Source organism: Schistocerca gregaria, chromosome 6, assembly GCF_023897955.1.
Source record: "Schistocerca gregaria isolate iqSchGreg1 chromosome 6, iqSchGreg1.2, whole genome shotgun sequence".
In the NCBI taxonomy this organism is placed as follows: domain Eukaryota; kingdom Metazoa; phylum Arthropoda; class Insecta; order Orthoptera; family Acrididae; genus Schistocerca; species Schistocerca gregaria.
Genome location: NC_064925.1, coordinates 417,692,685 through 417,707,510, shown reverse-complemented (window position 1 = coordinate 417,707,510; position 14,826 = coordinate 417,692,685). Strand labels below are relative to the sequence as shown.

At 39.4% G+C, this 14,826-nt stretch overlaps 1 protein-coding gene across 1 annotated transcript in view; it reads left to right on the top strand.

Moving 5' to 3' along the window:
* Positions 1 to 14,826, top strand: part of LOC126277970 (dynein beta chain, ciliary-like) — a 694,172-nt gene that overhangs the window by 586,694 nt on the left and 92,652 nt on the right. Inside the window, exon 32 of the mRNA XM_049977623.1 lies at positions 2,743 to 2,978. Within this exon, the coding sequence (XP_049833580.1) occupies positions 2,743 to 2,978 (236 nt within the window). The remainder of the gene's footprint in view (positions 1 to 2,742; positions 2,979 to 14,826) is intronic.

Sequence of the window (14,826 nt, the reverse complement as noted above, 5' to 3'; positions counted from 1 at the left end):
CTTTTAATTTCTTTTAATTTCTCTCCTTTTCACTACTTACCCTCCCCCCCCCCTCCCCCCACCTTCTCTCCTGTCCTCTGTCTAAACTGCAATACTTCACTGTCCACCACTCACACCATACTATCCCTCCCCCTCCCCTTCTAAGCCTCCTCCTTACCACCATACAGTTGCCACTCCCATCATGCACTGGTGCTGCTGCTCGCAATGTAATTTCAGTTCTCTGAGACTGCAGACATGTGTGCGAGTTGTGTTTGCGTGAGTGCGTGTATGTATATGTGTGTACTGCTGACAAAGGCCTTACTGGCCGAAAGCTATAATTGTGTGAATCTTTTTGTTGTGCCTCTCATGACTCAGCATCTGCGCTATATGGTGAGTGGCAACCTTCCTTCTCTGATATGTGTATTATTGTTACCCATCTGATATTAACTTTCCACAAAACATTATATGTTTTGCATTTCTGTGCCCATAACCTGTTACATCTGATTAGTTCTGGGTTCACAATTAATACATCAAACACAGTGGACTCAGATTTTATTTGACACACACACACACACACACACACACACACACACACACACACACACACACAAAACGCTCAGAAGTCAAAAGATGTAACCAGAATATACAAAGTGCAGAGATTCAAGGAAAATGCACACAGCGAAGTTTCTTTACAAGAAGAACAGAACAAAAATCACAAACATTAAGATCCAACACTATAAAACAATAACCCACCCAGAAGCCACTTGCACTTGCAAAACCGTTTTTCAGATTAAAAATGAAAAAACTGATCAGCTCCTCAAAACTGAAAGAAGAATCAAGAGAACTTTCATAAATAAAAAATGTCAATCCAGAGGAGTCTGGAGAATCTTCCCCACAGAAACCCTATATTGAGAGATTGAACCAACGACCAGGATAATGAAAAAGTGAATGCTAGGAAACAGCATTATACAACAAATTGTGATGATAAATCTTTGGAAGAAGACAGTGCATCTGAGAAGTCCAGAAAGACTTTAATGCAGCTGGACCCTAGATAACAGATGCAGAGAACAAAAATAAGAGTGGTACTCTTCTTAAGAACCACAAATTTTCACCAGAAATGACACATAGAAGGGCCATAGAGATTCCAGACAAATTGAGAGAATTATGATACAAAAGAATGAAACGGTGTTGCACAGATTGCCAGAGAAAAGTACAACCTTCTAAAAAAACTTGGACATGGGATGACTCAAGTGGATCAATGTGGCCAATAATAACAATAATAATAACAAAAATATCTTCTAAACATTTTTAACAATTATTTGTCATTGTGCCTAGAAATGAGGAATGTGTACTCGCAATCCTTCCCTCCCCACCCAATCAACACAATGTCCTAGTCCAGTCTTACACTACACCTACTCCGAACCACTTGTCACATGGCTGTGAATGACCCATGTGTAATACCTAACTCATACACCCACCATGCACATCGTACTCGAGTCTAACCAGACCTTATCCAAACCTATCAAAGGCAAGATCACCTGAGAAAGCTATCGTATCATATGTTGTAATTCCTGCACAGTATTTTGTGTAGGCAGATCACTGAACAGTCATTCACATGAATGAATAGTGTCTGGCTTGTTAGCTCCACTAGGACTTCAATTGTTAGGTTTTGTTTGACTTTCTATAAGCCGAATCCTGTATGAAAGCCAGTCAGAAAGATAGCAAACAATGTCCATGCAGAAAAATGAGTATTTTCTTTCACGAACCACTTTCTCAAAAACAAGACTGGAAGGGGTACAAAGGTTTTGTAACTAGAGATGGTTTGTTTATCAACAGTTTGTACATGTGTGTTACTACACCACATCGAAGTTATTACAGCACATTTCAATTTCTTAATGAAACAACTGTTGATCTAGGAAAAGTGATAATGGAAGTAGTAAGAAAGAGTAAATAGAAAAAATGGAACACATTTGTTGAAAGTATGATTTTTCAAAGAACATCATAATGCTTGGCACTTGCATAAGAATATGAACAACAACCCATCAAAATTAGAACATCTAAAACATCACCACTGTCCAAATTTCTGAGCAACTGTTCCTGAACAGAAGGAATAATTAAGAAAATACCAGTGAATAAATATATTACAGTTGACTGTGAGACCTTGAGGCTTTTCTTCCTTTCCACACAATGGCTCCTTTCCTTTCGGCATGTGAAACTTGTGAATTAAGTGCATCTGTGGACTGTAGCTGACTGTAATGAATGTGTGAACATTGTAGTCTCATGCTTGTGTTGTATGACAGTGACAAGGAAGAAAGTGAAACATGGCACTAGCACACAGCCTGCCTTTCATGAATAGCCTCACAAGGGCTGTCTAGTTTAATACGTCAACTGATTGCAGTATTACAGTCAACAAAGTCATTACACTCTCACTTTGAAACACACTGTAGGCACAGTCTGGCACTATGAGTTTGACACCATCATTTATTTTCCCCTTCTGGGGCTAATTCTAACTGGCTACCTCTGATTACAAGACATAAAAAGTACAGCACAACATTTAAAGTACAGAAAAGCACTGATACATTAAAGTGGCGCTGAACAAGTTGGAGGGAATTGATACACCACGCAACTGGAATATGATATTTTTTTTTTCTTTTTTTTTTTTTTTTTTTTTTTTTTTTAATTTCGTATATGTGCTCAAGGCCATAATTTTCAGTTGTTGTGTTACCTGAGTGTGGCAGTATTTTTTGCTTCATACTATTACAGGTGACTTAACAATAAGTGTGAATGTACTATACAACTACTTAGAAAATAGTACAAAGGTCCCATGGGAAGACTTGCGCTATCTGTTTGGTGAAATTATGTATGGAGGACACATCACAGATGACTGGGACCGCCATTTGTGTCGAACATATCTCAATGAATATATGAAGCCTGAACTGCTGGATGGAGACTTGTTTCTTGCACCGGGATTCAAAGCACCACCAAATCTTGACTATCAGGTACAAGTACATGCATTATATTGTGTGACTTTTAATTGTAATAAATTAAAAATTAAATCTTTTTAAGCTGAGTAGAGCTGAACAACAATTCAGCATATATAAAATAATTTTTTTTTTCTTCAGCTATTTAACTTCATTTTCACAACTCTCACAAGTGTACCATGTTACATTTTTAATATTATTTATTGTTCAGTTTTCTTAATCATTGGTAGCATTTAATATTTTTATATTGGTTTTGTAACGTGGGAGTATAGTACTAAATCACATCCTAGTTATAGAGTTCCACTTCAGATTTGGAGTCAACATTTTTGGGGGTTGAATTAACCTCTAGAATTTCATAATTAATCACTTAAGACTTGTGTATACAGTCTTGCTTTCACACACAATAATTCATAATATCCGATTTTAACATAAATATGGAAGTATTCTTAATAATCAGTTAAAATTGTGGTGGGATTGTTTGAGTTTAACAGATATCTTCTTTTTATGCAGCACATCCAGTGGTGTTATTTAAAAGGTTCAGTTTAAACACATTTGCATAAATTCCCAGAAAATATAACTCAGAGTAACCGTGGCATTTTACTTATTCAGCATCTCCAAAGAATACTAGAGATTTTTGTATGCCCTCAAGCATTTGATAGAAATATCAGTGTGGTGGTACACATTTCTTTCTAATGTTTGAGCTGCTCAGGGAAACACAATGGTAGGTGCCATCGCCATGTATTTTGCGGTAGATGGCTAATGACACCACCTGTGGGATGCACAATGCAGTAAACTTAGTAGTAGTTCCAAATTTACTCAACAGATGTCAGGGCCGAACTTAATGGTAAGCGCCACTGTCTGGAAACATAATGGTAAGTGACAGAGAGAATGGTGGCAAGTAAAAACATCTCCGAGATTATGGAAACAGTGAACATGGCAGAAGATGAGAAATATACTTCTAATGATACTAATATCTTCGAGAGGGATCTAGAATACATTCCTAATGATTCAGATGACTCAGAGGTATGTTCTTTTGTAAATATACACTGTCTTTTGTACGTTTCACGAACATAATGGTAAGTGCATATACATACCATTATGTTCCTGAAGTACGTTAATTCTGAGGTTATTTTAGAATGGCTACGTTTTTTTGGCTAAGTGGTGTGTGAATGCGCATTTCTCATTTATATTGTTACATGTAATAATAATAATAATAATAATAATAATAATGGTAACAGTAATAGTAGTTTTCGTTGTTATGCAGGTTAATAGCGAATCAGATCATATTGCCCAAAACAACAAACAGTGTATCGCTCCTGCAGAAACCATTCAGGAACAGACAAAGAGGTCGTCTCGGAAAAGGTGCTGCTGTGGCCAAAATAAGAACTGGAACATGGTACTGTTTCGGAAATATCTAATTTCAACTGGTAGATTTTTTGTGATTGAACACCACTTCCACGTGAGCACAATGTTACCGTCCGATAGAAATTTCGCGACAATTGAAAATTACGTTCGCCGACAAGATGTGTACAGTCCAGATCAGTGGTGCGAGATCATCAAGAAGTCGGCTAAGAAGAATCCACTGCTTGTATATAATATGAAAAGAGAGGATTTCTATCAAATACGATACTCTAAAGAAGCGTTTGTCTTCAGAAAGAAGACAGTTAATAGTCGAGATATCAACCTAAGGAAAGTATGTAGGTGGAAGGTGACCTCCGAATATCCATCATCTTTATTCATCAGCGAGACATTTTGTCATGACATTTGGCATGAAATAAGCTTAAGGAATGTGGAAGGCAAGGACCAGTTCCTATGCTTCGACTTAAATAAAATGGGCAAAGGCTCATTGAAAAGAAGAAAGTTGCTGACGTCCTGTGGCTCCTAAATTACATACCTCCTGTCCACCTTGGATTTATCCTGTCACTAAAGCCAACAGTTTTGGATGAAAAAGAAGTTAGTAATGAGAGTGATGAATGATTTTGCAGTTTCAGTAAAGTGTTGAAGACTTACTGTAAAATTTAATATGTAATGTTCTATCACTATGTGTTGTTAACGGTGTATGGTAATGTAATAATTTTTGTATATTTCATTTATTTTAGTCAGTTCTGAGTTCCATTTATGTCTGTATAGTAGAAGATAGATGTTAGAATCACTACAGAACAAAAGGACTGCTCAAAAAAAAATTATTCAGATTTGCAGATCAATTGAAACTTTAGATGCGCTGTATCTCGAAACTGTGATTTTGGTGCTTACCATTTTGTTCCCCCGAGCAGCTCGTTTCTTGGAGGGTGCAATTTAGAAACTTCAATATATGTGGAGTAAGTTTGAAAATGTTTCCTCCCATTCTTTGTTTCAACACTCTAAAACTTATAAGATATTTTTCCCCCAGCTTCAGAAAGTTGTGGTAAGGCAATAAACATAATATTAAAAAATTCAATTCAATTCAGAGGAATTACCAGGAAACACTTAAAGGAAATATTGTGAGATGTTACCTGTCATCCGTATGCAGATGGTCATTACAAGTTCTTATATCATCATACAAAGTGTTTTGTTTTATGAACATTAGGATGTGATCCAAAGCATATTTCTCTGCCCAGTGTTTTATTTTCCGTTACTGGAGGTATTATCAGAGACAACATAGATTCCAATAGCAGTTTCAAACTTAAAACAGCTCAGAGAACGATATTGTTTTTACATATCCACACAATGACTTGGTTGTGACCTCATCAGTTCTCTGCCTAAGACTATGGTGACATGCTGGTGTGTGCTGTGAAGCTTGTAGTGAGGATAAGATGCCACTATTTGCTTTAACGCCAAGTTTCACATCTTTTCTAACTTCAGTCCTTATTTTTTCTGTTGAAGTTGTTTTGTGCTTATGGATTTTTGTGGTACCTGTGTACATCCTAGGATAGTAATGATTCAATCTTTATAAACCCACATTATTGGAGAAATGAATTTAGCGGTTCCCTGGCTCCTGTGCATGTTCTGATACCACTGATTAATCAGCATTTCTCAGATAACAATTGCTCTTGGGTTTATGAAGTTGGTTCTTCATGCATCTTTTGGTAGTTCCTGTGCACACATGACAATATGTGCAAAGAATTTCATTTACTTTTGCCATGCCAAGCAGCAGGCATTGGTTCTTTGCATTTTTCAAATATATATGCAACTTTGTTGGTGGTTTAAACTCTGCATCAGTACTGTCTCTTCTTAGTACTCTGCTGATGCAATCTGTGACTGTTTTCAAGAATAGGAGGAAGACTTTCTCATTAGGTGGGTCTTTTTCATAAAACCTCCAGACCTTTCAGGGTGTAAAGCCCAATTTATCTTTTTGTCAGAATCACCGTTTCTTCTGAAAGCAGTTCTTAAATGATTGAACTTGTCCTCTAATTACCATGATTCAAGGTTCTTTTAGCCCAGTCCACCAGTGCTTTGATCATTCCTCTTTTCTGCTTGGGATAGTGAATGGAATTTTTGCAAATGTCTAAGATCTATATTAAGCCAATTTCTACATCAGTCATTGTGCCCACTATAATCAGCAACGTATGTGCAGCTGCTTAAAAATGGATAGCGCAGTGTCGTTTTTAAGATGAAAATCAGTTTTCATAAGTAAGTTATTCAGTTTAAAGCTATCAAATGGTTTAGACACCTATACTACTGAAGTGTCATAAAATCTCCAAAGTACCGGTATAAAAAAATTTCAGAATCAATCTTCCATACACTGAACTGAACCTTGACTTTTGCAGACCATTCCCTTAACAATTGAACTTTCTGAGGAGCCAATGTGGCTTACCAGCTTTCCAAATGTAACAAAGGACAATGTAGGGAAATGACAGATAATAAGGCAACCACAGCTTGTGCGTTTTCTCCATATGGAATCTTTCACTTGGCATCTGAGTGTACAATGCAATGAATGTACCAGTCTTCAAAAAAAGGGGAATCTCACTAAGAAGAGGCCCAAAATGGGATCAGAATTTAACATTGCATTGTTGATGGGATCATTATGGACGGACCATATACACTCCTGGAAATGGAAAAAAGAACACATTGACACCGGTGTGTCAGACCCACCATACTTGCTCCGGACACTGTGAGAGGGCTGTACAAGCAATGATCACATGCACGGCACAGCGGACACACCAGGAACCGCGGTGTTGGCCATCGAATGGCGCTAGCTGTGCAGCATTTGTGCACCGCCGTCGTCAGTGTCAGCCAGTTTGCCGTGGCATACGGAGCTCCATCGCAGTCTTTAACACTGGTAGCATGCCGCGACAGCGTGGACGTGAACCGTATGTGCAGTTGACAGACTTTGAGCGAGGGTGTATAGTGGGCATGCGGGAGGCCGGGTGGACATACCGCCGAATTGCTCAACACGTGGGGCGTGAGGTCTCCACAGTACATCGATGTTGTCGCCAGTGGTCGGCGGAAGGTGCACATGCCCGTCGACCTGGGACCGGACCGCAGCGACGCACGGATGCACGCCAGGACCGTAGGATCCTACGCAGTGCCGCAGGGGACCGCACAGCCACTTCCCAGCAAATTAGGGACACTGTTGCTCCTGGGGTATCGGCGAGGACCATTCACAACCGTCTCCATGAAGCTGGGCTACGGTCCCGCACACCATTAGGCCATCTTCCGCTCATGCCCCAACATCGTGCAGCCCGCCTCCAGTGGTGTCGCGACAGGCGTGAATGGAGGGACGAATGGAGACGTGTCGTCTTCAGCGGTGAGAGTCGCTTCTGCCTTGGTGCCAATGATGGTGGTATGCGTGTTTAGCGCCGTGCAGATGAGCGCCACAATCAGGACTGCATACGACCGAGGCACACAGGGCCAACACCCGGCATCATGGTGTGGGGAGCGATCTCCTACACTGGCCGTACACCTCTGGTGATCGTCGAGGGGACACTGAATAGTGCACGGTTCATCCAAACCGTCATCGAACCCATCGTTCTACCATACCTAGACCAGCAAGGGAACTTGCTGTTCCAACAGGACAATGCACGTTCGCATGTATCCCGTGCCACCCAACGTGCTCTAGAAGGTGTAACTCAACTACCTGGGCCAGCAATATCTCCGGATCTGTCCCCAATTGAGCATGTTTGGGACTGGATGAAGCGTCGTCTCACGCGGTCTGCACGTCCAGCATGAATGCTGGTCCAACTGAGGGCCAGGTGGAAATGGCATGGCAAGCCGTTCCACAGGACTACATCCAGCATCTCTACGATCGTCTCCATGGGAGAATAGCAGCCTGCATTGCTGCGAAAGGTGGATATACACTGTACTAGTGCCGACATTGTGCATGCTCTGTTGCCTGTGTCTATGTGCCTGTGGTTCTGTCAGTGTGATCATGTGATGTATCTGACCCCAGGAATGTGTCAATAAAGTTTCCCCTTCCTGGGACAATGAATTCACGGTGTTCTTATTTCAATTTCCAGGAGTGTATGTGAATAGGGCTAGGATGGGGAAAGCAATGGGCTATGTCCTTTTCAGAGGAACCATCCTGACATTCATATTCATCAATATGAGAAAACCATAGAAAACCTAAATCTGCATGGCCATATGCAGATGTGAACCCTTCTCCTACACCACCACCCACAAAAAAAAGGGGAGAAGGAAGCCCAGTGCCTTAGTAACCTCGATGCTTTATTGTCTTATAATTAAAGTTTGAATTTTGAATACCAGTAGCTGAAATTGCAAACAATGTGTACTACTAACTCTTCCCCTAGTAGCAACAAAAATATTAATAACAACTAAGGGTAATAAGCACAACCCACCATGAATGGTTAATGATAACTGCAGGTGCTTATGGGATGAATCCCATAAGAAGCTTCTGTGCTTAGCATCTAAGCTACCACACTCAATCTGACAGCTTCTAATAGTATTACAGCCATATATACTCTTGTCTGATTTGCAGTCACTGGTATTCCATGTTGTTGAGTGCCCACTCATGGTATGGCATTCTCTGTAATAAGCCATAAGCAACATATCCACTGGGTCCATGATAAAAGAGATCTAGTGGTATTTGCTGTGGAGCTTGTAACTTACCTGATTTGGTGATTTGCCTTTGGTTGTCTCATAATCTGTAGTCTTGACTCACTCTCCTGCTATTAATGGGTTAGAATGACATTCATTAAAGAACATATACTACACTGCAACACATAATTTTCAATTCCTTCATATTTATTAAAAAACAATTTTTGTGTTCTGATGATCAGTATGCGTCTCAATTTTTAAACCAAATCAGTAAGCTACACTCATCAACAAACAGTCTCACACTAAATTTGTGTCAGCTTATATTACACATACATGGATGTGATGGATATAGAATGAGTCCCAGGAAGAATGATCAATATTCAGAGATATGACAGGAGTGATAATTTACAAAAAAGCCAAGTAAACGTAGGCTCTAAAATGCATACATTAAGAGCTACGGGCATGTCCTCATCTTCATTACTGTGAAACAAATCACTTGCTTTCCATATTTTTGGAGGAGGAATTACAGACCAAAACAACAAAAGTGTCAAGTAAATATGGGCCCTAAGAAGTGCATCTTAAGAGCTATGAGCACTAGTAGAAAAAGGGCAAGATGTCACCGGTAGGATTGTATGGTGATAGGATGCTCCAAAATCAGTTGAACTTAAATGGTTCTTCGTGCAGAAAGTGTAAAAAACGTGTAGTCAAAGGAATTCGGTGCATTAACTGCAACTTTTGATTACACAAGAAGTGTGCAAATGTGTGTCTGAAATTAATAAATGACGATATTCAGTGGACATGCTTTGACTATATGACTGACGAAAATGCGTGATTAACGTCCGCTGTAAAGACGAATGACGAAATTATTCGTGTTCTTCAAAGTGACATTGATTCATTCATTCATTCTTTTATTGAGCACCCATTTTATCATATACAATGATATAGGAGTTGTCATGTTACATTATATGAGTTTGTAATCATCATCATCATCATCATTTAAGACTGATTATGCCTTTCAGCGTCCAGTCTGGAGCGAAGTCCCCCTTATAAAATTCCTCCATGATCCCCTGTTCTGTGCTAACATTGATGCCTCTTCTGATGTTCAGCCTATTACTTCAAAATCATTCTTAACCGAATCCAGGTACCTTCTCCTTGGTCTGCTCCACCTCCTCCTACCCTCTACTGCTGAACCCATCAGTCTCTTGGGTAACCTTGCTCCTCCCATCCGTGTAACATGCCCCCACCATCTAAGCCTGTTAGCCCTGACTGCTACATCTACAGAGTTCATTCCCAGTTTTTCTTTGATTTCCTCATTGTGGACATCCTCCTGCCATTGTTCCCATCTACTAGTACCTGCAATCATCCTAGGTACTTTCATATCCATAAGCTCATCCTTACTGATAAGGTAACCTGAATCCACCCAGCTTTCGCTCCCATACAACAAAGTTGGTTAAAAGATTGAACGGTGCACAGATAACTTAGTCTTGGTACTGACTTCCTTCTTGCAGAAGAGAGTAGATCATAGCTGTCCAGCTGTTCTAACTTTGTTCCTCCTATTTGGCACTCAATCCGTTTATATCTCTTTCCCACTGCCATTACCTTCATTTTGGACATGTTAATCTTCATACCATAGTCCTTACATTTCTGATCTAGCTCTGAAATATTACTTTGCAAACTTTCAATCGAATCTGCCACCACAACTAAGTCAACCGCATATGCGTGACTGCTTATTCTGTGTTCACATATCTTAATCTCACCCAGCCAGTTTATTGTTTTCAACATATGATCCATAAATAATATGAACAACAGTGGAGACAGGTTGCAGCCTTGTCTTACTCCTGAAACTACTCTGAACCATGAACTCAATTTACCGTCAACTCTAACTTCTGCCTGAATGTCTATGTAAAGACCTTTAATTGCTTGCAAAAGTCTGCCTCCTATTCCATAATCTCATAGAACAGACAATAACTTCCTTCTAGGAACCCAGTCATATGCCTTTTCTAGATCTATAAAGCATAGATACAATTCACTGTTCCACTTGTAACACTTCTCCATTATTTGCCGTAAGCTAAAGATCTAGTCCTGACAACCTCTAACAGGCCTAAACCCACACTGATTTTCATCTAATTTGTCCTCAACTAATACTCGAACTTTCCTTTCAACAATACCTGAGAAGATTTTACCCACAATGCTGATTAAAGAGATACCTCTGTAGTTGTTACAATCTTTTCTGTTTCCATGTTTAAAGATTGGTGTGATTACTGCTTTCATCCAGTCTGATGGAACCTGCCCCGACTCCCACGCCATTTCAATTATCCTGTGTATCCATTTGAGACCTGACATTCCACTGTATTTGATGAGGTCTGACTTAATTTCAGCCACCCCAGCAGCTTTATTGCACTGCAACGTATTGACCACTTTCTCCACTTCCTCAAATGTGATCCTATTTTCATCATCATTCCTATCTCATTGTACATCGAAATCTGAAACATTACTGATCGTATTTTCACCTACATTGAGCAACTCTATTCACCAGCAGTTTTCCTGTCCTGTCCATAATACTTGTCATTTCCTTCTTACCTCCCTTTCGAAGACTGCTAATTACACTCCAGACTGATTTTACAGCAGCTTGACCCATAGTCTCCAAGCTGCTTCCAAAGTCTTCCCAAGATTTCTTTTGGATGCTGCAATTATCTGTTTGGCTTTGTTTCTTTCTTCAACATAACTTTCTCTGTCTACCTGAGTTCTAGTATGTAGCCATTTTTGATATGCCATCTTTTTCCTTTTACAGGCTGTCTTGACTGTGTCATTCCACCAAGCTGTTTGCTTCATCCTACCTTTACACACTACTGTTCCAAGACATTTCTTTAGCCACTTCTAGTACTGTGTCCCTGTACCTTGTCCATTCCTTTTCCAATGACTGTAATTGACTACATTCAACTAACTGGTACCTTTCTGAGATTGCTGTTATGTACTTGAGCCTGATTTCCTTATCCTGAAATTTCTCCACTCTTATCCTCCTACATATGGACCTGACCTCCTGCTCACAACCCCAATTTCACTGCAGATTAAATAACGATCAGTGTCATCAAAGAATCCCCTGAATACATGTGTGTCCGTTACAGCCTTTCTGAATTCCTGATCTGTTATTATATAGTCAATGACAGATCTGGTTCCCCTGCCTTCCCAAGTATACCGGTGAATGTTCTTATGTTTAAAAAAAGAAGTTTGTGATTACTAAGCCCATACTGCCACAGAAATCCAAGAGTGGTTTTCCGTTCCTGTTGGCCTCCATATCCTCTCCAAATTTACCCATAACCTTTTCATACCCTTCTGTTCGATTTCCAATCCTGGCATTAAAATCACCCATGAGCAGAACACTGTCCTTGTCCTTTACTCCAAAAACTACGTCACTGAGTGCGTCATAAAAACTATCCATCTTATCTTGATCTGTCCCTTCACAATGCGAATATACTGACACAATCCTAATTTTCTTGTTAAACACTGTCAAATCTATCCACATCAGTTTTTCATGTACGTACCTTATTGCAACTACGCTGGATTCCATTTCTTTCCTGATGTAAAGCCCTACACCCCATTGTGCTATTCCTGCTTTGACTCCTGACAGGTAAACCTTGTATTCTCCCACTTCCTCTTCTTTCTCACTCCGTACCCGAATGTCACTAACTGCTAAAACGTCCAACCCCATCTTACTTGCAGCCTCTGCCAACTCTACCTTCTTTCCAGAGTAGCCCCCATTGATATTAATAGCTCCCCACCTCGTTACCATTCGTTTGCCAAGTCGTATCTTAGGAGTCCCTGGTTTGTCAATTAGAGGTGGGACTCCATCACTTCCAAAGGTCCGAGGCATTTTGCTCTGATTGTTGCCAGCATCATATTTAAAGTACCAGGGAAGCAGGTTGCTAGCCTTACTTGCCCCGGGCCCCATTGGGTTTTACCCCGAACGGTTGAGGAACTAACTGGTGGATTTGGTAGTCTTTGCCGTCTGAGCACAAAGGTGACCACGACTCAGAATATGTCCAAGATGCCCAGCCTTATTCCAATGTAACTGATATCCTGACTGTCAGGACCACTTACTTGGCCATTCATACGTTGCCCGTGGTTCATGAACTAGGACATGACAACAGGAACCCACACCATGAGTTTGTAATTATAGAGTAAATTAATAACATAGACCTATGGTGGTAAAATATACATAAATATATATATCATGCAGAGTATAGTACATAATAACAAAACAAACAATAATTAATTATTTATAGTGCATACTTTTTCATACATTTGTTTTTCAGATATGACTTATCATTATCATTGACCACTCTAGTAGAGAATAACAGAAGAAACAGTAATTAATTAATTATAGTGTGTACAGGCAGACTATTTGCATACATTTGTTCAAACATGAATTATCATTATCATTCACCACTGTGTCACTATGTTCTGAAAATCCATGTACTTTGTAACACTGTAAAAACATTCTCTTAATAACATTTTTTAAGCTCATTTTTAAAAATTTAAAACTTTTCTATCTGTTTGATGCTTAAGGGAAAAGCACTAAAAACGATTTTGGGGTGATATATTGCACTTTTGTGATATTGGGCTGTTTTGTGTGTTTCTCTGTGGAAATCATATCTGTGTCTTGTTGGGTAGTCATCACAATCACTATTTAAAGAATAAAATTGGGGGTGAGATTTGAAGAAGCAGATACTTTCATAGATATATAAAGATGGAAGTGCCATTATTTGAAATTGTTTGAAAATTTCCCCGCAGGGCTCTCTTGGTGCAACCCCCTTTCATTATTCTTAATGCTCGTTTTTGAATAATGAATGACCGGTTTGCCAGACTTGAATTACCCCAAAATAAGACACCATACTGCAATAGACTATGCATAAGAGCATAATCAGCACATATTACTGTTTTTTCACTGCAGCAGTTTATTGAGCATTTCAGTATGTTTATCCCACTTCAGATGCTCATCTAACCACATACCTAAAAATTTTGTGTTTGAAGTTTGTAAAATCTTCTTTCACCAAGTTTCAAAACTATATTGGGCTTCACTTTATTCGATACATGGCCGAAATTCATCCATACTGTTTTTTTCTCATTTACAAATAAACAGTTAGATCTAAACCATTTTCCTGCTCCTTCTTTAGTTATTTCTACTTTGTGTTGCAAGTCAGTCTCATTTTGAGCTTTAATAGAAAGACTTATATTGTCCACATACAATACAGCATTAGCTAGTGTTCAGTTTGGCAGGTCATTTATGAAAATCAGGAACAAGAGGTGTCCCAGCACAGAACTGCTCTGAAAGCAGAACTGACATTGTTAAAGCAAGAAAATATTGCATTGAAACGTGTAAAGCGTTGTGTAACCTGAGTGACATAAGTGATCACTTGGGGTACTAAGATAAGAGGGATACCAGAGGTGCCCAAAAACAGAATTTGTATATGAATGTGCGTCATAATTAGTAGTGAAAACTGACAGAAATGAAAGTGTGGGGTAGAGCACCATACAATACGTCACTTGTGCAAAAAAAATATTCTCAAACCGTCACTGGGTATTGAGTACAAAGACTGATTTCATGCAGTTCTCCATGCAAGTGCATCCACTGTAAATTTCTCATAACAAACATCACTCTCTTCCCAAATTAACTGTTCCTTGATGCCTTGGGGGTATCCATTAATCTATTCTTTGTTTTATTCAAGTTGTACCATAAAGCTCTTTTCCCTTCAGTTTGATACAGTAATTATTTATTACTTTGGCACTGTGTTTATCACACTGGATTTGCATTCAGGAGAACAGTGGTTCAAATCCCCATATGGCCATGCTGATATAGGTTTGCCACAATTTCTCTAAATCACTCCAGGCAAAC